This window comes from Crocodylus siamensis, chromosome 12 (genome assembly GCF_052110815.1).
Source record: "Crocodylus siamensis isolate JL-2025a chromosome 12, ASM5211081v1, whole genome shotgun sequence".
NCBI lineage: Eukaryota > Metazoa > Chordata > Crocodylia > Crocodylidae > Crocodylus > Crocodylus siamensis.
In genome coordinates, this window is record NC_143406.1 from 44737900 (window position 1) to 44757730 (window position 19831).

At 47.4% G+C, this 19831-nt stretch overlaps 2 protein-coding genes across 3 annotated transcripts in view; both read right to left on the reverse strand.

Moving 5' to 3' along the window:
* The window catches only part of SMURF1 (SMAD specific E3 ubiquitin protein ligase 1), a 55549-nt gene extending 53561 nt beyond the window's left edge, over positions 1 to 1988 (reverse strand). For both annotated transcript variants that reach the window (XM_090023292.1, XM_090023291.1), the window contains exon 1: positions 1858 to 1988. In XM_090023292.1, coding sequence (XP_089879418.1) covers positions 1858 to 1912 — 55 coding nt within the window. In that variant the 5' untranslated portion in view covers positions 1913 to 1988. The remainder of the gene's footprint in view (positions 1 to 1857) is intronic.
* A 7037-nt stretch (positions 1989 to 9025) lies between these two features.
* Positions 9026 to 18172, reverse strand: KPNA7 (karyopherin subunit alpha 7). Its single transcript, XM_090023293.1, has 11 exons — positions 18096 to 18172; positions 17290 to 17402; positions 15810 to 15944; positions 15170 to 15255; positions 13921 to 14189; positions 13245 to 13327; positions 12349 to 12612; positions 11637 to 11870; positions 11066 to 11248; positions 9762 to 9911; positions 9026 to 9177 (listed from the first exon to the last, which is right to left on the reverse strand). The coding sequence occupies exons 2-11, from the start codon at positions 17353 to 17355 to the stop codon at positions 9091 to 9093; spliced, it is 1557 nt and encodes a 518-aa protein (XP_089879419.1). The 5' UTR covers positions 17356 to 17402; positions 18096 to 18172; the 3' UTR covers positions 9026 to 9090.
* Positions 18173 to 19831: the final 1659 nt, after the last annotated feature.

Genomic DNA, 19831 nt, shown 5'->3' on the forward strand with positions numbered 1-19831 from the left:
CTTATTTGTTGCTGCTAAGGTTTTTTGCTTTAAAATGGACTTGAGATTTACTATTCTTTTTTTTTTTTTTTATTATAGTTAGGTGTCATGGTAGGGTCCAAAATCTTCTATCCAAACAATAGCAGTGTTCTTAATCGTTGTCACAGCAGCTAGAATTTAGGACAGGATAAGATAAATAACTCCCCCCCAAATCTATTAATGCAAATATTTTTAGAAAATGACAAAGCAAAGTTCACTTCCTTAAACACCAAAAGAGTACACCAATGTTCACATTTCATTTATGGAGTGGCCCTTGGAGGCAGCTTCAATCTTAGTGGTATTTACACCACAGTGTTCAGTAATGAAAAACAGAGTTTGTTTAAAAACGTAGGAAAACAAACTGCAAATTCAGTCATAGGAAATGTGATGTAAGTGGTCAATCGTAACAAAAGATGGCCTGTGTTTACTATAATTCAGCTCAAATCTCTCAAAACCAAAACAGAATTTAACAACAAAAGGCATATTAGCTCCAGTTATTTGAAGCAGATCAGCCAACAACCAAATTTCCAAGGAAGTCGGAAGTGAAACGTTTGCTAATGTTTCTGCTCCCTCAAAGCGATTCTTTTGTAGACAAAATACTGCACATGTTGACTCACCAACTAGAGAGTTCTGTAATAAAAGCAAAGATGTGGCTGACCAGGTTGGATATTTTCTCAATGTATTTTTGCAGTAGCAGGCTTTAAACAGGACACAGAAGTTATCCTAGCCCTTACATCCATAGGCTCTCTACAAAATGATTTTCACCATGAAAATAAGTTCATGCTGACAAGAAGCAAAAATGATGAGACAAGTCATCTGATGCAGTATGCACCGAAATGTAAAAACAAGTAACTTCTGGTCACATTTATTGTCACTGTTGTGTAATGCACCCAGAGTCCTCCTCCGAACACACCAATCCCTTGGCTCCTTCTCCATCAGTAAAAAATTAATCAAACAAAAAAAAAATCTCTGTATCAGAGACATGTATGTGAGGGAACCTATACAGACAACAGTATCAAAATATTATTCACTTATTTTTAAGAGAGAGTGATGAGCAAGATTTTTTTTTTCATTTCGGTTGCTGGCAAACAAGACATCCACGTTGCCGCAACTCCCCAGGTCTATCGTCTAAACTAGCCGCAGTTTCATAGACATTAGACGTTAGGGCTGGGAGGGACCTCGGACAATCGAGTACAGCCCCAGTTGAGAACTGCGACAGCGAAGACGTCCAGCAATCGACACGCGTTCACTTCGCGAGGGAGGAAATTAGTAACCCGTCTCCACAAAATACTTTTTAAAAAAAGAAATCCATTTGTTAGTTCTCCAGGGCAAGTAAGGCATGTGCCGAGACCAACCAAACCCAGGGGAAGAAATGAAGGGCTTTGCACAAAGGTGCGTGCGATTGTGGCATTCCCACCACCAACTCGCTACTAAAACTGCCACCTTCCCGTGACACTTTTACACGCCCAACAGAGAAGCACAGATACGGCAGCCCCCGGGCAGGGCGATGCTCCAGGAGGCACCTGTTGCCTTGCCAAGCCGGGAGCGCGCAGCCTCGCCCCCGGGGGATCGCTACCCTCGTGTGGAGGAGCCGGGGCCACGGTCCGCCTCGCCCCTCAGCCACGGACCCTCGCGGGTCTCGCCGGCGTGGGCAGGGAAAGCAAAGAACGTGAACCTCCCCCGGACACTGCCCCCTGAGGAAGTTCACTCCAGAGCAGGGCTCCCCTCAGGAGCCGCCCGCGGGGAGGTTGCGGCCTGTGGCGATGCAGCCGGGCAGACCCCCCCAGGCCCGGCCTGCTCAAGAGGGGGGAAAATAACGGGCAGTGCCGCTGCCACTACCTGTCAGCCGGATCTTGATGCTGGAGCCGCTCCGCCGCGTCCCCGGGGTCGACATCGCAGCCCCGCGGCCGCCGCCCCCATCCGGGCCCAGCCCCGCCGCCGCTCGACGCCGGCCCGGCCCGGCCCAGGACAGCGCGCTCGCCCCGCCCCCAGGCCGCACACGTCATGACGCCGGCGCGCCGCCATGTTGGTGGGGTCCGCGCGCGGGGGGGGGCGGGGCCACACCCTAGGGGCGGGGCCGACAGCAGAAGGCGCCGGAGGGAAACCAGCTGCGCCCCTGAAAAAAGCGCTTGGCTCCCACGCGCGGTGTCCCAGCCTGCAGGAGCCTCCGGCCGCCAAATGTCGTCTGCCCACCCTCCAGGGCTGGCCTGGAGGCTGCAGGAATTAGATGCAATCCCCAGGAGACAAATGATAGGGCGTGCATGAAAATGCATACCTGTAGTTGAATCCAATGTACGCAGCGGTCCAGGTTTTAAAACGCGACCGTCGTATGCATGCGCCTTCCCCATGTACAGTCTATACTGGCAGTCCCTGGCCTAGCACTAGGTTTCTGAAAACCATGTCTTCTTGTAAGTCCAAACCTCGCAACTCAGAACTGATTTTCTCATAAGAAACAATGTTATAAATGGAGGGTTGGTTCCTGAACCAAGGCCTGATACCCTATTTCCACCAAAAATACCCCAGCACTTTGTATGCAATCAATTACAGACAAGTAATACAGCTGCATTAATGTAATTCTATTGTAAATTGGAATCATGTCGATTTGGAAAGGCTTCTTTGAGGTGAGTCAGACTTTTTGAAGGGCTCTTGGCTGGAGTCTTCTCAGGAGTCCTGACTGCAGGTTTTTCTGGACTCTCAGCTGTTCTTTTAAAGAAACCATCCAAGGAAGTTTGGACAGGTGTTCTCCAGGGAGAATGGGCAATGCAGCAAACTTGTTTGCTGGCGTGGCGTCACATCACATCACATCACATCAGATCAAGTGTTGTAAAGTCGAAACTGAGGTCAGAAAGTTGAAACAGGGTCTCAATTTACAATGTTTCGCACTTATAACGCTTATAAGTTGAGGACTGCCTGTATATTAAGTTGAATCTGAGGTATGCAGCCGTCCAGTAGATTTTAAAATTTGATAGTCATGTGCATTCGCCTTCGGGATGTGCGCTGCCATCCATAATTATGATAGGCAAGCAGGTAGGCACATTTGTGTTGCGTATCACAGGTGTGCTGGCATTCCAGAAACCTCCCAGAATAGATTCAAACAGATTCAGCAAATCTACTCTCGCGTTATTCCCAGACCATCTGGGCTACGTCACTCCCCACACTACCTGTTATGCTTAGATACTGGGGCTGGATGTGCAGCTCAGTGCCTTGCCTCCCTAATGAATCTCTGCAGGCCATCAGCCTTGTTAGGGTCCAGGGCTTCCCAATACCAGACCCCATATAAGTGGCAGATCCAATATCATCACCCTTTGCTGAGGAAGATGGACAGGGCCTTTCCAAAGAGCCCTGCATCCTACCTCAGGCTCCCACCCACGTAATTACAGTATAGTCAGCAGAATATAACTGATAGTTCACCCCCCAAGGAGGTGGGCAAGGTTTCTTGAGTAGATATGATATCTTTTATTAGACCAACTGAGTACTCAGTTGTAATATCTTCTATTAGACATTCTAATAAAAGATTTCACGTTACTCAAAAAACCTTGCCTACCTCCTGAGGGGGGAATTATTACTTATACAATTTACACACATCTACTCAAAAAAACCCTTGCCTGGCTATGTCCTTAGACCAACATGGCTACAACCAAAAACCCCACCCAAGAAGTGGCTTTAGTCTCATCCTAACTCCACACCATCACTTGATTCGATGTTAGACTCACTGGGCCAGGCTCATTTTCAAACTCCCAGTCGCACGGAGACTGGAACGCCTGGCTATTTAGGTACATACTGTGAGCAGATGAGGGGCTAGATAAGAGCAGCTCAGCCCTACAGACCTTGTAAATACTATTAAATCGCAAATGGTAGCATTGCAAATGTTAGCATTTCTTTTCTGCAGGCAAAGAGATGACCTAGTTCCCCAACCTGGCTGATTTATTGAACTGGAAGCAGGGCAACGTGCACTTGGGTTGCGCTTTGCTCCCAACTCTATTTAAGCTGAGATCATCATCTGCACTTGGTAGATGGAAGAGGCGTGGCTCACCCCTCATGTAGGTTAAGACCACATGCTAAGCTCCTTCTTTTTTGGAGCAAAGAGTAATCAAGGCAAGCAGAAATGCACATGAAGGTGCCCGAGCTACAGGGACAGCCAAGTGGCCGGATGCAATTGTTTAAAGTTTTCCCTTGTAAATAAATTCAGACTGGATTTCAAAGTAGCCACTCTTGCACTGGAAAGAGATTCTATAGATTTTAAACCACCAATTTTATTGAACTTTGCTTATTCTTTCATACGTGGTATGAAATGTCACTATCTAGCCCTTCAATCTACAGCTGATAACCCTATGTGTAGTGCTTTCCATGGTTTGGATAAGTATTTGTTAAATTAGATTCATACCTCAACTGGGGACCACGCAGCCTGACATTTTCACTCCAAGGGTTCTATCACTTCAAGCATATTCAGGAATGAGAAACAAGGCAAGGATATTTATGACTAACCCCAAACCCTTGCTGCTTGATTTCCAGAACATATGTTATACTGATCTCCAATGCCTTGTCTCCCAGTAGCAGATTTTCCTCACTGCTTATTTTCATCCGTGATTGTCATTTGGAGGTACAATAGCTGTAGATGTTACAGTCTGTTTGCTGAGCCATTTCCATGAATCTCTCTCTATATCTAGGGTGTCATTGAGGCAGAAGAGGGAGGAAAATACACTGCAATTTCCAGGGAGACTACTGGCTGCAGTGAAAGGAAGACTCCAGGAATTTATAGTCAGCTTGGACTGTACAGTTAAATAGCAGGTTCAGGTGCAATAGGCGAAGTAAAGCACACTGCTTGGCTTTTATTCATTCAAATCCTTCCTTTTAAAATTTATCTTTCAGACTTTCTAGCATTGCTGTGGTTTCTTGTTTCATTGATTGTGTATATCTGATAAAGCAATGCATGAAGTCTGGATCTTCTCTCTAATGCTTCAAGCATCAGAACTCCACTCTAGGGCTTACTTTATATTAAACATTTTTCAGAGGATAAATCACATTTGCACAAAGCCAAAAGCCAGCGAGGCAAGCAAATTACAATAAAAGGGTGTAGTTCAGGTGGCAGAGTAATTCATTTGGGATTGGAAAGGAATAGTTGGAGGAGAGGTCCCCTTACCCACTGAATTGTCATTTATAGCAAGGGAAGATAACTCTGAATGGGTACATCACTGCACCTGCCTGCACTGGCAAGTTACAGGCAGAAGCCTTCTGGTGATCATTCACTCACTCCTGTCATTTGAAAGGGTTGAAGCAAATGAATACGTACTTAAATCTAGCCCATTTAGGGAAGAGCACATGAATTTCCTCCTTCAACTGAGCTCGACTTGGTGCAGCTGGACTTTAACTGGCTGTAGTAAAGGTGGAAATACCTACCTACAACATGACTGTATGCAGAGATGGATGAATAAGAGGGCAGTGCCAGATGCCTGTAGACATAGCAGGCTATCTAGTCTTGGGAGACACTGGGCAGCCATCCATGGAATAGGCCATCTGAATGGGGCAGCATTTGGTGTATGGCCAACCACATTCCTTGCTAAACTGAAGTCCAGTGGTGGAAGCCTGGGTTACCTTGTACACCTTAAGTCTCCAGTGATAGAAGTGCTAACCCAGACCAGTTCCAGGCTGTCTAGAATTGCTGCCACTGCCAGAGCCATTCTACATAGCGGCAGGAGCACCAGACAGACAATCTGTGCTAACACTTCTGCTGCTGCCAGACCACCGGTGGGAGATTATAGAACAGCACAGCCCCACCGAGCGCTTTGCAGTAACCTAATCTCAAGGCAGAATTGCACTGCAATCTGCTCCTTACCTCCATATCCATTTACACCAGGGAGAGGCATCTCCCTTGGATCCTTTTTACCTGGTGAAATACAATATTTCCAGATGCAACAGCCACCTTGTCAGCAGTGTTATACCACAAGGAGCACACAACTGAGCTGAGCTGAGCCGAGCCTTTTTCTATGAACCTAGTAGCAGAAACAAGATTTTAAAAAAGTATAATAATTGCTTTAAGATGACCTCTTCAGGCATCCCTTTATCACACAAATTTAATGGATTTGCTATGGGGTTTTGGCAATAAAATAAAACAAATAAAATCTAGGACCATTTACCATGTCCCAGCTCCAACATTTTAATATTCAACAGGGTAGAATGATCCTCAGATATGACGCACATGATTAAACAAAAAACTGTATGCCTCTCACCAGACCAGACAGCATGTGCATGCCAAGTCTCTGGCCTATTAACTCGTCTGCTAGAGCAAGGTAAATAATGAGGGAAAATACTAGCATCATTTTCCAGGCTAAATTAGGTCTGTAACCCAGGCTATAGTACATGAATTTAAAAAAAAAAAAAAAAAGAGACTCTTCCTCTCCCCCAAAGGAACCCTGAATGGGGTACAAAGTCTTAAATTACAGTAGATTTTAGGAAGGGCTGAGAAGCAATTGGAGAGCTGCATCACACCAAGGGTCCCCTCCCCACCCTCAAACATAGCCACTTTGCACCCTCTCAGTCTCACCGTCAAAGCCACTAGGTAGCAAGCACATTTTCCACTGCAATTAGAAGATCAGGCTGCTATCTAATCCTTACTTGGTGCTTCAGTTATGACTATACCTCCTTGCCCCTCAAAGCCCCTGCAGCTAGCAGGCAAGCCAGCCTGTACTCTGTTGAAACATTCAGCTGTTAAACAGAAGGCTGCAAAACCAAAGTTTTTCCCCCCCTCATATCCCATTACAGATAATATAGTCTTCTGACCAGATTTAGTCAGGCATGCAAGATGCATCTTGTGGTCAACATTGCATGTTTAGACCCACCTCAAGTAAGTTACAAGGCTCATCTGCTGCCACTGCATCCCACTTCTGCTAAAAGAAGTTTCTGCTTTTAAGAATTTAAACTTGCAACATCCATGCCAGTGTCAGCTGAATTAGGGGGATGGAAGCTTGCAATGCACATAGGATTTGGGCCACAACCTCCCACACAGAAGTGGCAGCATGGCCTCAGTGATGGAGCAGTCCTCTCTGCAGCAAAAGTGATTACAAACCCTGTGCAGTAGGGCTGAAGCATCCCCATATTAAATATAGCTTAAAGCAGGGGTGGGCAAGATGTGGCCCACCAGGCCCCTAAAAATAAATATCTATCTGCCCCTGGCATGTGGTCCTTGATGGCTTGCCAAAAACTCAGTAAGCAGCCCTCTGCCCAAAATAATTGCCCACCCCTGGCCTAAAGCAATGGGAGCCAGTCTTTTTCGGAGGTATACCACAAATTACATCTGCACCCTCTATGAATAAAACTCCAATCCTTTATCCTGCCTGATTGGTTTGGCTTTCTGCTCCCTGTCCTGCACTCCTGCTGCTCCATTTTCTGCTCCCTGCCTTACCTGTTGCTGTGCTGCCACACAGGCTGCCCGTGTCATTTGTGGCATGTATAGTGCAGGTTGGCCACATCTGGCCTAAACCAACTGAAAACGATTCAAACTTCAGCAACAACCCCTTGCTTACTAAACCAGACTACATCCTATCTCCTTACGACCCAGGCAAGGTAGCTTCGTTCTGAGGGAAAGAGAGGGCACAGCAATAGTGGGAAACACACACACACACACTTTGCCAAAAGGGTGTCTTTTCTATGGGAGGGTTTTCAAGCAAAAGCACAGGGAGGGGAGCTGGGCTGCAGTTTACCTTGAAGCAATCCAAACGGCTACTTGTTTAACTGAGATTGAACTGCAGCAGAGCCATTAGCAGCCCAACCATTAGTTTCCTAATCAGTCAAAGGATCATTTTCCTCCTTTATATTCACCTTCCATGACCCATTCTGAAATCAGATTCCCTCAGACCTCCAGGCCCTTGCATGAGCAGCCTTAACTGCACCTGCTTGTGCAACCTCACCAGCAGTAAGAGGGGCCGAGCTGTACAGCCAGCTCGGAAGCAGAGGCAGTCTCCAAAACAGGAATCCTCTTGGGACTCACAGGGACGGACCAAACCTCTAAGTGGCTAATTGCCAAGTGTTGTAATGTCCACAGTCTTTCACCAGCTACTGCCACTGCTTAGGTTAATTCCATTAGAGAGCTTATAATTACCCTGTTATTAATAACATGTGCCACTTTGAACAACACTAGCTCTGTCAACACACTTTGGCATAGACTTGGACTGCAATTACCTCCATCTCACCCCAAGGATCATGGAGCAACTGTTCCCAGTCTAAAGGTATAGAGGTTTTAAGAAAAAAAGAGAGAAAGAAAGAGATCTATATCTCTTTATTTTTTTTGAATTTTTGAATGCCACTCCAATCCTTTATCCTGCCTCATCTGTTTGGCTTTCTGCTCTCTATATCTATATAATCGTCCCTAAGTATTGTTAGGGGAAAAATAAATTCTTTCATGCAGCAGCTCCTCAAAAGAAGCAGTTTGTCCTCATTGTAGCAGACACTTTCCCAGTGCACACAAGGACCCAGATCATCTGTAGAGAGATACCCATGAGATGCAGACAGGTGATCAGCTATTGAGAAACTAGTTCTCTGAAGTGCTGGAGTCTCCCCTGCAACTGCTAAAGAGAAGGAAGTGTTCCCTCTTCTGATGGACTGAGCATTTTACCAACAGTAGGCAGACTGAGACAAAGCTCTTCAGTGCTTTCAGATACTTCCAGGGTTATCATCTGGGAGCTTTATAAAAAGTGACCAGATAAGGAGCTGGAATTAAACCAGTTCCTTATGCTCAAAGCCTTCTAAGCTAAGCTTCTAACCTAGCTCACAATGCAGAGGAGTTTATCTGCAAGACAGATCATACAAGTCTTCTAGCTATGTCCTTTACCTCAAAATGCATGGTCTGGTCTCATGTCTCGTTACCAAAAAAAAAAACAACAAAAAAAACCCGACAAACCCTGCATAAATCATCACTGCACAAGTTGGGAACGAAGCTTTGGAAGCTAGTAGTACAAATCCAGAAAGTGAGATTTATTGCTATGTTTCAGAAATACAAAAAGACCCTCCTCACCTTTACCCTTAGAGAGCAGGTAGTAGAATGCACCTTCCCCTCCCCCCCATTTCAGTGCTCCGTTCTCAGAAGTCGTATAAGTCTTGCTTCTCCGCTGAGAAGTTGAACGTCTGCCTGTCTTGGTCAGCTTCTGGCTGAAAGCCTGGATTTTCCTAGGGAGAGATGGATACTCCTCACCTGAGCTTGCATGGCAAGGTTAGCCATTCACAACAATGGTCAAGAGCCAAATCCGTCTCTCCCTTCTCCTGAACTCTATTACCCTCCCAATTCTAGGTAATGACAGTCAGTCAGTGGGGATGCATGCATAAGTGAGCTGTTTGTTGTAGCAGGGAAAAACCTAAGTCAACTGTGTTGCGAGACTTGGGGAAGAGCACCTGAATTGGTCAGCAAGCCAACTACCTCTGCAGAGCAACTCTGTTGTTCCATGCCTATCTCATCGATCAGGTTGGGACACCAGAAGCAAGAGCTTATCTGGCTGACTTTGCTGGAAGTCAAGTTAAAGATTTACTCAAGTACTGGAGTTCCCAGTGTCTTGGGTCACTAGCTAAAGCTACCTGTAACCTGAGCGAGCCCCAGCAGGAACTGAAGATTGATCAGTGGTGCAGTTCTTACATTCTCCTTAAAGCCTGGCCAAACAGGCTCTATACCAGAAACACTATGCAAAGAGCCACATATGGCAACTCTTCCCCCCATCTGGCCATCAAGTGATAAAACAGACAAAAAACAATCCACATACCTCACCAGCGAAGTATCTCTCTATGAGACCCAAAGCAGCTCGATAGACCATGTTATTGTCATGGGTTTGTAGTGCCTCTATTTTCTCTAAACCACCAAGCTCTTCCACAAGGACACAGAGCTTTTCCGTCTCTCCCAGCTTCTCTGCTGCCTGTGAACAAAGGAACAAGGAGATTAGCAATGAATACATTATTACATTCCCTTCTCTACTTAAGCTATATAAATCACTCCAATTTCTAGCAGAACATCTTGTCCTAGAGCTATCTGGCATGCAGGATAATGGAGAGTCCAAGGTATGTTTACCATCCAGAGCAGCCTAGTATATACACTGAAGCTAGCTTGAGTGCTGGTAGGTAGCTGTGGCTGCAAAGGACTGCAAGACCTGCCAGAGAAGCTAGGTCAATACTTGGGTAATCCATAATACTCAATGTCAACTGTGACTAGCTAATAGTGCTACCCAAGCTGGCATGGATATGCCCAAGTTCCAGAGCCAGTGCAGTGTAAACAAAAGTCTGCATCCAGATACTCCGCTTGACCAATGAGCCATTTAATTGCTCTCAATGCCACAACAGGGCATCCAAGCTCAATTACTTATTAATCATTAAGCCACACTAAGGTACTTGGCTCAGAAGGGACAATGACAAATGTAACAGCTGGTCTCATCTCTGTGTTTTTTGGGGAAAAGCATTAGTTTGTGTTGTGTAAACATGCCAGGCAGGTAACACCAGCAAGTTACTCCCCATTTCCAAAGGTGGGATAATATTGACACACAACCAGATGCAACTCCACATTAACTTGCTCTTGATGGAACAAGATTGGCAATGCAAGCCTTTCAAGGCAGTGGTTCGCAGCCTTTCCAGACTCAAGACGCCTCTTGGCAAGTGCCAGCTCTTAGTTGTCACTGTTTTCTTGATTACAGAAAAAAGTAGATGTAGCAGTTCTTCTGTTGCAGGGAACTCAATCTTTGGGATTATCTTGTGAATGTTTGCACACCTGACAGCACAAACATAGTGTGGCACCCTTCAAAGCAGCCCAGGTGCCATGGCATCCTGGTTGAGAATCACAGCTTTAAACAGATGGCAGCCAAGTGAAGGCAGTGCTAGGTTTATCAAACTTTGCACTGTTGTTCTAAAGACCTGATATTTCACTATCATGGAGGATCAGACTGGTGTTCTCATGTTACCTCCGACACCTACATCCCATTCCTAGAGCAGAACCAATAGGCTGAGTGTGGCATGACAAGTTCGGGAAGTCCCTTAGAAAAAGGGCACAGTTTACTGGCGAGGGAGAGAGTGAAGAGCTTACCAGGAAAAGGTTTGATATTGTATCAAGGATGACCAAGATGGTTTTGCCATCTCTGGCAGAAAGCAGATTGAGCAGAGGTTTGAGAGCCCCAGACTGGACAAGTTCCACCACTTGCTGCACGGTGCCTCCCGTTGTGAAGTTGGCCACTGCCCACACAGCCTCTTTCTGAGCTTTGAATTCCCCCTGCAAAATAGGCACAGATGGAGCTTCCACATTAAATACTTTTATTAAACTGAATCTCTCCTACGGGTTTTCATGTTTTTCCTTGACACCAGAACAAAGGCTGCACACTTCCTGAAATAAGCCAAATATTGGATATAGGCTTTGAAGGAGAGAATGCTGCATTGAGCTGCTTCACAACGGGCATGCAAGAAGGCTGCATCAACACCCTCTGCAACTCCATGGCATTTGAATAAGTCAGTACACCTCAGGTGTATGAGAAGCCTTCTGGACTAGGCAGAACAGTCCATGCATCTCAACACAGGAGCTCTCCATGACCAGAAAGTAGTTACTCCACACAGCTCTCACAGTAATGGAAACCCCACCTTGGCCTCCAAGACTGTCCTCTCACCTTATCCAGCAGCTCCACCAGAGGAGGTAGCAGACCACAAGTAATAAGCTGCTGGATCTGCCGGCAAGGTCCTGCTGCAATGTTACTGAGTGCCCATGCTGCCTCCTTCTGTATAGTTGGCTTGGAGTGTCGCAGGAGTTGTGGCAGAATGGCCAAGACGCCTGCATCAATGGCCGACTGAGTCTGCTCATCAGTCCCTGTGACTACATTCCCAATAACACGTAGCGAAGGAGTCTAGAAAGGGAAGATACTAGTTAGTCAAGGCAACTCCTGCTTCCCCAAGTGACTTCTGCCAAGAGGTGAGCTAGTCCTAGAGTTCCCTCATTCAACAATTCTCTCCTTTACTGACAGGCCAACAGAACACTCCAGTCAGCGACTGGTCTCTTACTACGGTTGAACTATGGCTGCAAATTCACATATTCTTATGACAGTGCGCTGCACGATGCTTAGAGTTGGCTCATTACATGGCAGTCAGTGCCGATAAGCAAAAATAAGGGAACGATTTAAGAAGCAAAGCTACATCCAGACTTACTCCTGTTATGGTCAACAGAAAGGAGGTAGGTATACCGCTTCTTGATACATTTCAGTTCTGGCTCTAGAAGGGAGCGCTCTTGCAGTTAAAGGTTTCCCTTGGTCACAGAAGGCTGTTCTCATCAGAGCCAAGCACATGAAGAACAAACACCACCTTTCCACAGGCATGCTCTTAACCTACCAAAACCATCAGCTCTGGATTGGCCGTGAGTTGCACAAGTCTTGGAAGACTCCCAGTGTCCACCACTATCTGGATGCGATCATTGGATCCATCAGTCAGGTAGGACATTGCCCAGCACGTGTCAGAGAGAATGTCCTTGTCTTCATGCTGCAAAAGGCAGACGAGCACTGGCAGGATCTGCTTCACTGCCTCCAGAGGAGGGTACGGGTTCTTGTTCCTGCAGAGGTTCGACAGTGTCCATGTGATATTCCGTAGGAACCCGATCTGAAACAAAAGAAAGCGGTCATGTAACATTGCAAACCTACGTTCTCCAAGTCAGTCAGCAGGCAGTCCAGATCCTGCACGATCTCCCTTCTATGACTCCTTCCCAAAAATGAATAAGCTATTGAGTGCTGGCTTAAGAGCCTCATTACTCCTCCATCCCTGCTCATACTGGTATCTGGCTTCTGGTTCTGTTTGGTACAGAACCAAGATAAGCGCAAGAGGTTTTAGACCAGTGTTGCTATTTGTCTCATCTCTTCTTTAAGAAATACTTTCAGTCAAAATGTTGATCCTTTTGAATAAGGACATGGGGTACAGAAAGGAGAATCCAGAGGTGTAGTACTGGACAGTTACCATTAACTGGCATAGAATTCCCCATCTGGATATGGGGATCTGTGGCTTTTGCTCCTCTTGGAGGAAAGAAGAATTGGTAGTAAGAGTAGCCATTAGATTACAAGGCAAAGAGATCCTTTTCTCTAAGCCTCTTGTCCCCAGTTCTGGTTTAATCACAGCCTGGCCTACCTTACACAAATGGGTTAAGGTTTGGCTTTGTTACAAGAAATGACTAATCCCAGGTCAGCCATTATTTCATGCGAGTTACAGCTACCAGTTCAAGGAATTAGTAGAACATTTACTGGAGTAGCAGGCGACACCAGAGCCAGCAGTGGGGGAATCACATTGCACTTGATAAGGGAGTCTCTGTACAGGGGACCATCACCTGTGGAAAAGATCAGAATAGTTTGAAGCATGAGAGAATAAATATCTGATGTGGGCTGTATCGCTACCTACAGTGTAAGCCAACAATAGATAATGAAGTGCTTATTTGGTACAATAACTAGAGCCATAATTATTCATTCTCAAGTGGGGGGGGGAAAACAATTGAGCAGCTTTTTTCAGATCAAGACTCAGCTGAAGTATAAGAAAAGGGAGATCCCCTCCCCCCGACACACACACACCCTGCCTCATCAGAAGTGAGGGTGATAAAGGGGCAAACAAAAATAGTACCAGTTTAAAGCTAAACGAGTTATCCTGCTTTCATGATCTAACAACCCTCAGAGACCTTAGGTTGTGCTACAGTACCAGTATGCTAGAGGGTTTTGGTATAAGCATGACTAGTTTGAGGAAATAACTAAATTAGCTGTTTACAGTCTTAAAAACAAACAAACAAACAAACAAAAAAACCCAGCAGTATCCAACTCCCTGGCACTAACTCAGCAATAGCTGTGCCTACTATTTACATGCTAAGTTTCAGAGGCCTAGGGAGGGAATTATTGCATAGGTTACCATCATGGAAGCGTGAGGGTGTCTTACCTGCTATATTGCCCAGTGCCCACACAGACTGTTCACTGATATGCATGTGTGGAGAGGACAGGAGGTCTATGAAAGCTGGGACAGCCCCCGCCTCCACAACGGCTCTAGTCTGGTCAGATGTCCCCGAAGCAATATTAGTCAGCGCCCACGCCGCTTCAAACTGCAAGGTAATGTTGTCGTTACGGCTCAAGAACTCTACCAGTCTGGGGATAATCCCAGCTTCTATGATCTGATTGAGAGGTGGGTTCCTGTGTCTGGACAGCATTCGTCTGTGGGATGAACAGGGTACATTGCATGAGAGGTCTTTCCCTTCCATTCATCCATGTACTGCAGACCCACCACCCCACAATTTAGATTCAGACAGCAAGATCGACTGGAGCGATTTACCTTGACAAGTAGGCAAGCTATGAAGCAGAGCAAAGTTCAGCACCTGGGTTGGGCCAGGCCTCCAGCTATTGCAAGGAATAAGCAAGCCTAGCAGAGGCCATGCTATGCCTATGGCTCTGTGCAGTGGGTCAATATGCTCTCAGTCATGAGTAGCAGTAGTATTTCCCCTTCCTGTCAAGGCTGGAATTTGTGTGGGCCCACGCAGGAGCATCATCATATCACTGACTAGCATTGGAGTTAGCTCAGGGTTTGGGCTCTGTAGCCTTTGAACCCTAGCCCCAGTCCCCTCCCCTACTTTCAGGTATTTAGTAGTCTTTCCCTTTTCCCTCCCCCCACAGCCCCTTTAGTTTGTGAGCATCTCAAAATGGGGGTGTACATTCTCGAAGGGCCATCAGCACCAATTCATACATGGGGAACAGGGAATGGCCAAGTCACTTCCCCAAGGTCATACAGAAGTCTGTGGTGGTATAGACTGGAGGTATGTACTTGGGTCTCTAGTCCTAGACCAAGGGCAGGCAATTATTTTGGGCAGAGGGCCACTTACTGAGTTTCGGCAAGCCATTGAGGGCTGCATGATAGGCACCCAGGGACAGATAAATATTAATTTTCTAAATTTTTTTTAGGGGAGCTGCAACCCAGATAGAATGGCCTGGCAGGCCGCATCTGGCCCCCCGGGCCACATTTTGCCCACCCCTGACCTAGACTAAACTCAAGCCACCAGAGTATCCTTCTGGTCTAGTCATCCCTTGTCAAGTTATCTAGGGAAAGACATTTGAACAGGAATCCATCCTTGGCAGAAGTTACCAGGGACATAAGGGGCATTATACGGTATTTCCATGCCAGAAAGGTTCTGTTTCTATACCTGGCTGCCTGAGTAGCCTTCAGCTGAATCTCCAGACTCTTTGCATTTACACCTTCAATTATTTCCTCCAAAGAAAGCTGAGCACTCTGCACAGAGAAACACAGTTTGGAATCAAATGATGAGCCCACATCTCTCATTAATCTTTGTCAGCATTCAGATTTAGATCAAGTCACAACTTCACATCTAAGCAGCTCATAAGCTTCAGAAGAATCTGCAAAAGTCAAAGCCCCCTTGGCTTCAGGCTAGTTCCCTGCCTGAAGCCACGGGGGGAATCCCACTGCCTTGGAACTATCAGCCCAAGTTAAGAGGCTTGGGCTGATAGTTACATTCTTGCTGGTTCACAATCAGCTGCATTTTAGGCAGTCCCAACAGGAAGGCTAGTCCTCTTGGACAGTTTGTCAGCCCTTGCTTACTTCAGCTAGTCTTCCCAGGGCAAGGTCTCCAGTGCAACTTGGGTCAGACCATTAAGTCTGCAAATGCTGAGTTTCATAGCCAGGCCAGTCTAAACAGTCACTTAGGCTAGGATTTGAGTAGATCAGACCATACAGTGGGCACTACAGACCGACTAGCAACTACGCAAGTTCTGGTTATTGAAGCAACCAATTAAAACTGCTTTTGGAGAACAGTCCCGTTTACTTACTGCATCCTTCTTCTCCTGCTCTGGAGAGAGCCTCTCTTCCAAAGTGATAGTAATGTTTCGCCTTTTTAAGATCTGTTCATCTTTCTTGGCCTTTCGAAGTTCAACATTCACTTCCACCCTTTGCCGCCTCATAGCCTAGGAGAGAAGCGAGTCATATTGTAAGTATCAGAGGACATTGTCTAGGAATTATGCAAGAGGCAAGGATTGTTTTGGGTGCTATTTTCTATCCCAGCTCTGCGGTTTGTCCAACGCAGCCAGACAAGCTTTCAAATGCCACACATAGCAACTTGAAGAAGAATGTCTTGCTTTTGAAAACTTGCTTAACTATCCCAGCTATGCAGCTGGTCCAGTAAAAGGTATTACCTAAAGAAATCCTTGCCTATCTCCTATTAAAAGCCTTTTTGTACATGCAAGCATTAGGACTGAATTTCAAAGCATAGCCCGTGTTGCTTTTCTTAGGCAGTTTGAATTTCAGCCTAAGTTTAGACTCTTTGGCTGCATCCAGACAACCTGCATCCAGCACTGCAGATCTTCAGGCATTCCCTGTGCTGCTACCTTACAGCATGAGGAAGGAGGCAGGGGGTGTTGACCCCAGGAGATCCAGAGCCAAAAAAAATCCACACGGAAAGAAGTGGGGTGGCACACGTGGCAACAGCACATGCCACCCAGAACTGGAGCCCAGCCTGCCAGAGCCATGCTCTGGCTGCTGGCCAAGCTTCCAGCTGCAGAAGTGCCATGGCTCCAACTCCCCAAGGCCCCCCAAGTAAGGCTGCTGGGACCAGCAATTGTGCTGGCCCCAGCCTCCCCTACCCCACCCAGGGTAACCCACCACAAACTAGAGGGCACATAGCATAGCATGGGCACTCCCCAGGGTCAAGACCTCGTGCCACTGCTTCTTGTCCCTGGGGAAAAGAAACATCCGTGTTTGTGTGGACGCAGCCTTCACATTCTGCTGGAAGCAGCTCTGTAGCTGCTCTGGTGGTCATTAATCATTGCTCCTTGATCACATTCCAGGCAGAGGTAGTGATCATTCATCCCCCGATACAACTCTTTGTTTTGGGGGCAGCAGAAGCAGAGGACAAACTGACCTCATCTCTTGGTTGGATGTATCCCAAGCAAGACGTTTTATTTCTAATTGGTTTGTTGCTCCACAAATTCATGCCTAGAGACTTTAGACTTCCTATCCAGCACACGTAAAAAACAAAGACTACCTCCTACAAGTTCATAGACCCAGTTTTCACTAGCAGGGAGAGGGCTAGTCTGTCTCCTGGGGATTATAGCTACAGCCTGTTCCGTCTTTTTCCAAGCGCAGTGCAGTTTCTTTCCCCTGGCAGATCATGCATGATTAAGTTTTGAACAACATGCCTTGAGGAGGCGCAAAAGCAGCCTTTCCAGACCAAGCAGTAAAAACCTCAGTGAAGAGATGTTTTGCCATCACCTCTGACTACAGATCTGAGGCCAGCCTTCCCCCCATACTTACAGCTGCATCTTTGCCCTTGTTTTTGAACTTTTTCATCCGCTCATCTTGCTCATTCATACTGGGCATCTTCACAGATGTTTGTGGACAAGAGAGCGAGTTCAACGCTTCACCTGCTGTGAGGATCCAAGACAACAGGTTTAGTTTGAATGACTAGCGCTCCATTTTGCAATGACTGGATAAACAAGCTATATTTGCCTTGATTTACAGGCAGAGGCTACACCTGCCACAGGCACCGGCAGAGAAAGTAAATCTTGTGTCCTTCTAGCTACAAGTGCCGCTTCAAGTCTTATTCCGAGCCCATTTCACACTAGTTCAGCCATGTTTTAAACCCTGGACTGATCTGGCTACAGGTGGCCAAGGCCAGTTACTGCTGCCTACCCACAGGGGCTTGCTAGTTACCAGCTCTGGGGCACTTCATCGCTACCCAGGCAGGCACAATGCACTCGCACCAGGTTACGGTGACAAACACAACCACAGCAGGTCGAGAGGCCACGAGACCAGCACCAGAGCACCGCAGCTGTGGCCAATCCCACACCCTCCCGCCTGGTTTCACACAGCCAAGAGGGCAGCCGGCACACAGGACGGAGGGAACTCTGCCCCGAGCTGCCCCCGCCTGCAAACACAGCAGCTGCACCCCCAGCGAGGGGCCAGCTCAGCGTGACCCTGTGAACCATCTCAGTGCAGAACCAGCTTCCTAGCGAGGGCTGCCCACCGCCCCTTGCCCTCGCCCGGCAGAACAGGCAGGCCACCCGCGCCCACGCGGGGCCAGAGGCAGGCCTCCCACGGAGCCGGGGGAAATGACGTACCCAGCCAGCCCCGGCCCGGCCAGGCGGCGCCCCGGGGGAGGCGCTTTCATGGCCCGCGGGGCTACACCTGTCCGCCCTGCTCCGCCCGGATTGGCTCTTCCCCGAGGCGGCCCCGCCCCCTCCAGTGCTGGCTGTTCTTTTGCCATGGCAACGCGCGGATGCACCTCGCGCCGATCCGTACCGGCCTGAGGCAGCAGCGCGGGCCTCTGCCCCGCTCGCCCCCTTTCAGCAGCCAGGGCCCCGGTTGAGACTCACAGCTCTAAAGGCCTACGTGATGGTCTCACCCCAGCGCAGGGTAGGAGCCAGGGTGAATGCCCCTAGCACCGCCAGCCCTGCCCATGCTAGGCCGAGCGTGCTACAGAGACGTTTCGAGGAGACTGAAATGTCCCCGCTTGCAGCGGGATTGGTTACCACGCTGCTGCAGTCAGTTCCTGGGACTGGAGCCTCCTGAAGGCATCCTTAAAAAAAAAAAAACAACAACCCTGAAACAAACAGCTCCTAATTGCCCATTTTGATGGGCTCCATAAAACTTGCTTTGTGCTCTCTCTGTTTGCTCTGCAGAGGCAGTAAACAAAGCAAAGCCTATTCCCGCAGCTGTGCAGAGGTGACAGCCATCAACCATGCAGGTGGCGGTTACAGGGGGAAATATTCACATTAATTTCAGCTGAATGAGGAAAAGCATGGGGGAGGGGGAGGCATGGGGCTGGCTAAATGGGGATGCAATGCAGCTGAGAGTTAAAAATATTTAATTAAAATGCCACATTTCAATTACCTGACATCTTTGTCGGGGAGGGAGAAAGGATGTTCAGGCAGTCAGGCAGGGTGTCGGGCTGGCTTGTGGGGGACGACGGCTCTAGTTTTGGAAGGGAGGTGACAACAGTGAGGAAGGGTGTGTGAATTAGCATTTCAGAGCTGGTCCCTAGGGTTTGAAGGGTTATAAATGGGAGCAGATTTGACCCTGGATGCCTAGCTAATTACCCTAAATGAGTAAAGCTATGGAAATGACAGGCAAGATCCGCGTGCCCATGTAGGAAATACTCCAACCACCTGAAACCACAGGTCCAAATCCCCAGCATGTTCATTTCAGCCACCCCTTCGTGTGACCAAATATACTGGCAGCAGAATATTCGGGGGGGCTCTTGCAGATTAAAGCTCTTCGTGGACATTAAAGCACCCATACATAACACCTTTCCGGACATCAGTGCTGGTAAGATGTATGTGTTATTCCCTCTGTTCTTCGGCCTAGCCTACCGAGCAGAACCAAACCTCAGTTGTTTTTTAATCTGATTCACTTAAACTAGCGCAAGCGTTCACAAGCGGCTTGTTTCTCCTTAGCTTCAGTTGATTCCCAACTGTTTTAAGCACAACCACAATAAGTCCGGTTGAAACTGGAATAAAAAGGGCCACAAAACTTTCCACAATAATGGACTCAACTGGAAGTGACACCTTAAAATAAATGGGTGCAGTGTCTCATGGCGGGCAGCAAGCCCTGGCAGGTCACAGAGGTGAGTGCTGAGCAATTGTTCCTTTACCCTGAGTCTTCTCTTCGCTCAAGGTGCCTCAGGATATGAGTCTGTGAAGAGCCTGTGAGGAAATGTATTGTTATGCTGCTGTATGGCTCTTCTTCTCTGGGCCTTTTCCTTTTCCTGTCCACCTGCCAGGCACAATCAGACCCATCCTGTTTAGCGCTCTGTCCTTGCCAGCACAAAGAGAGCGAGAGAGAGCTCAAACAAGCA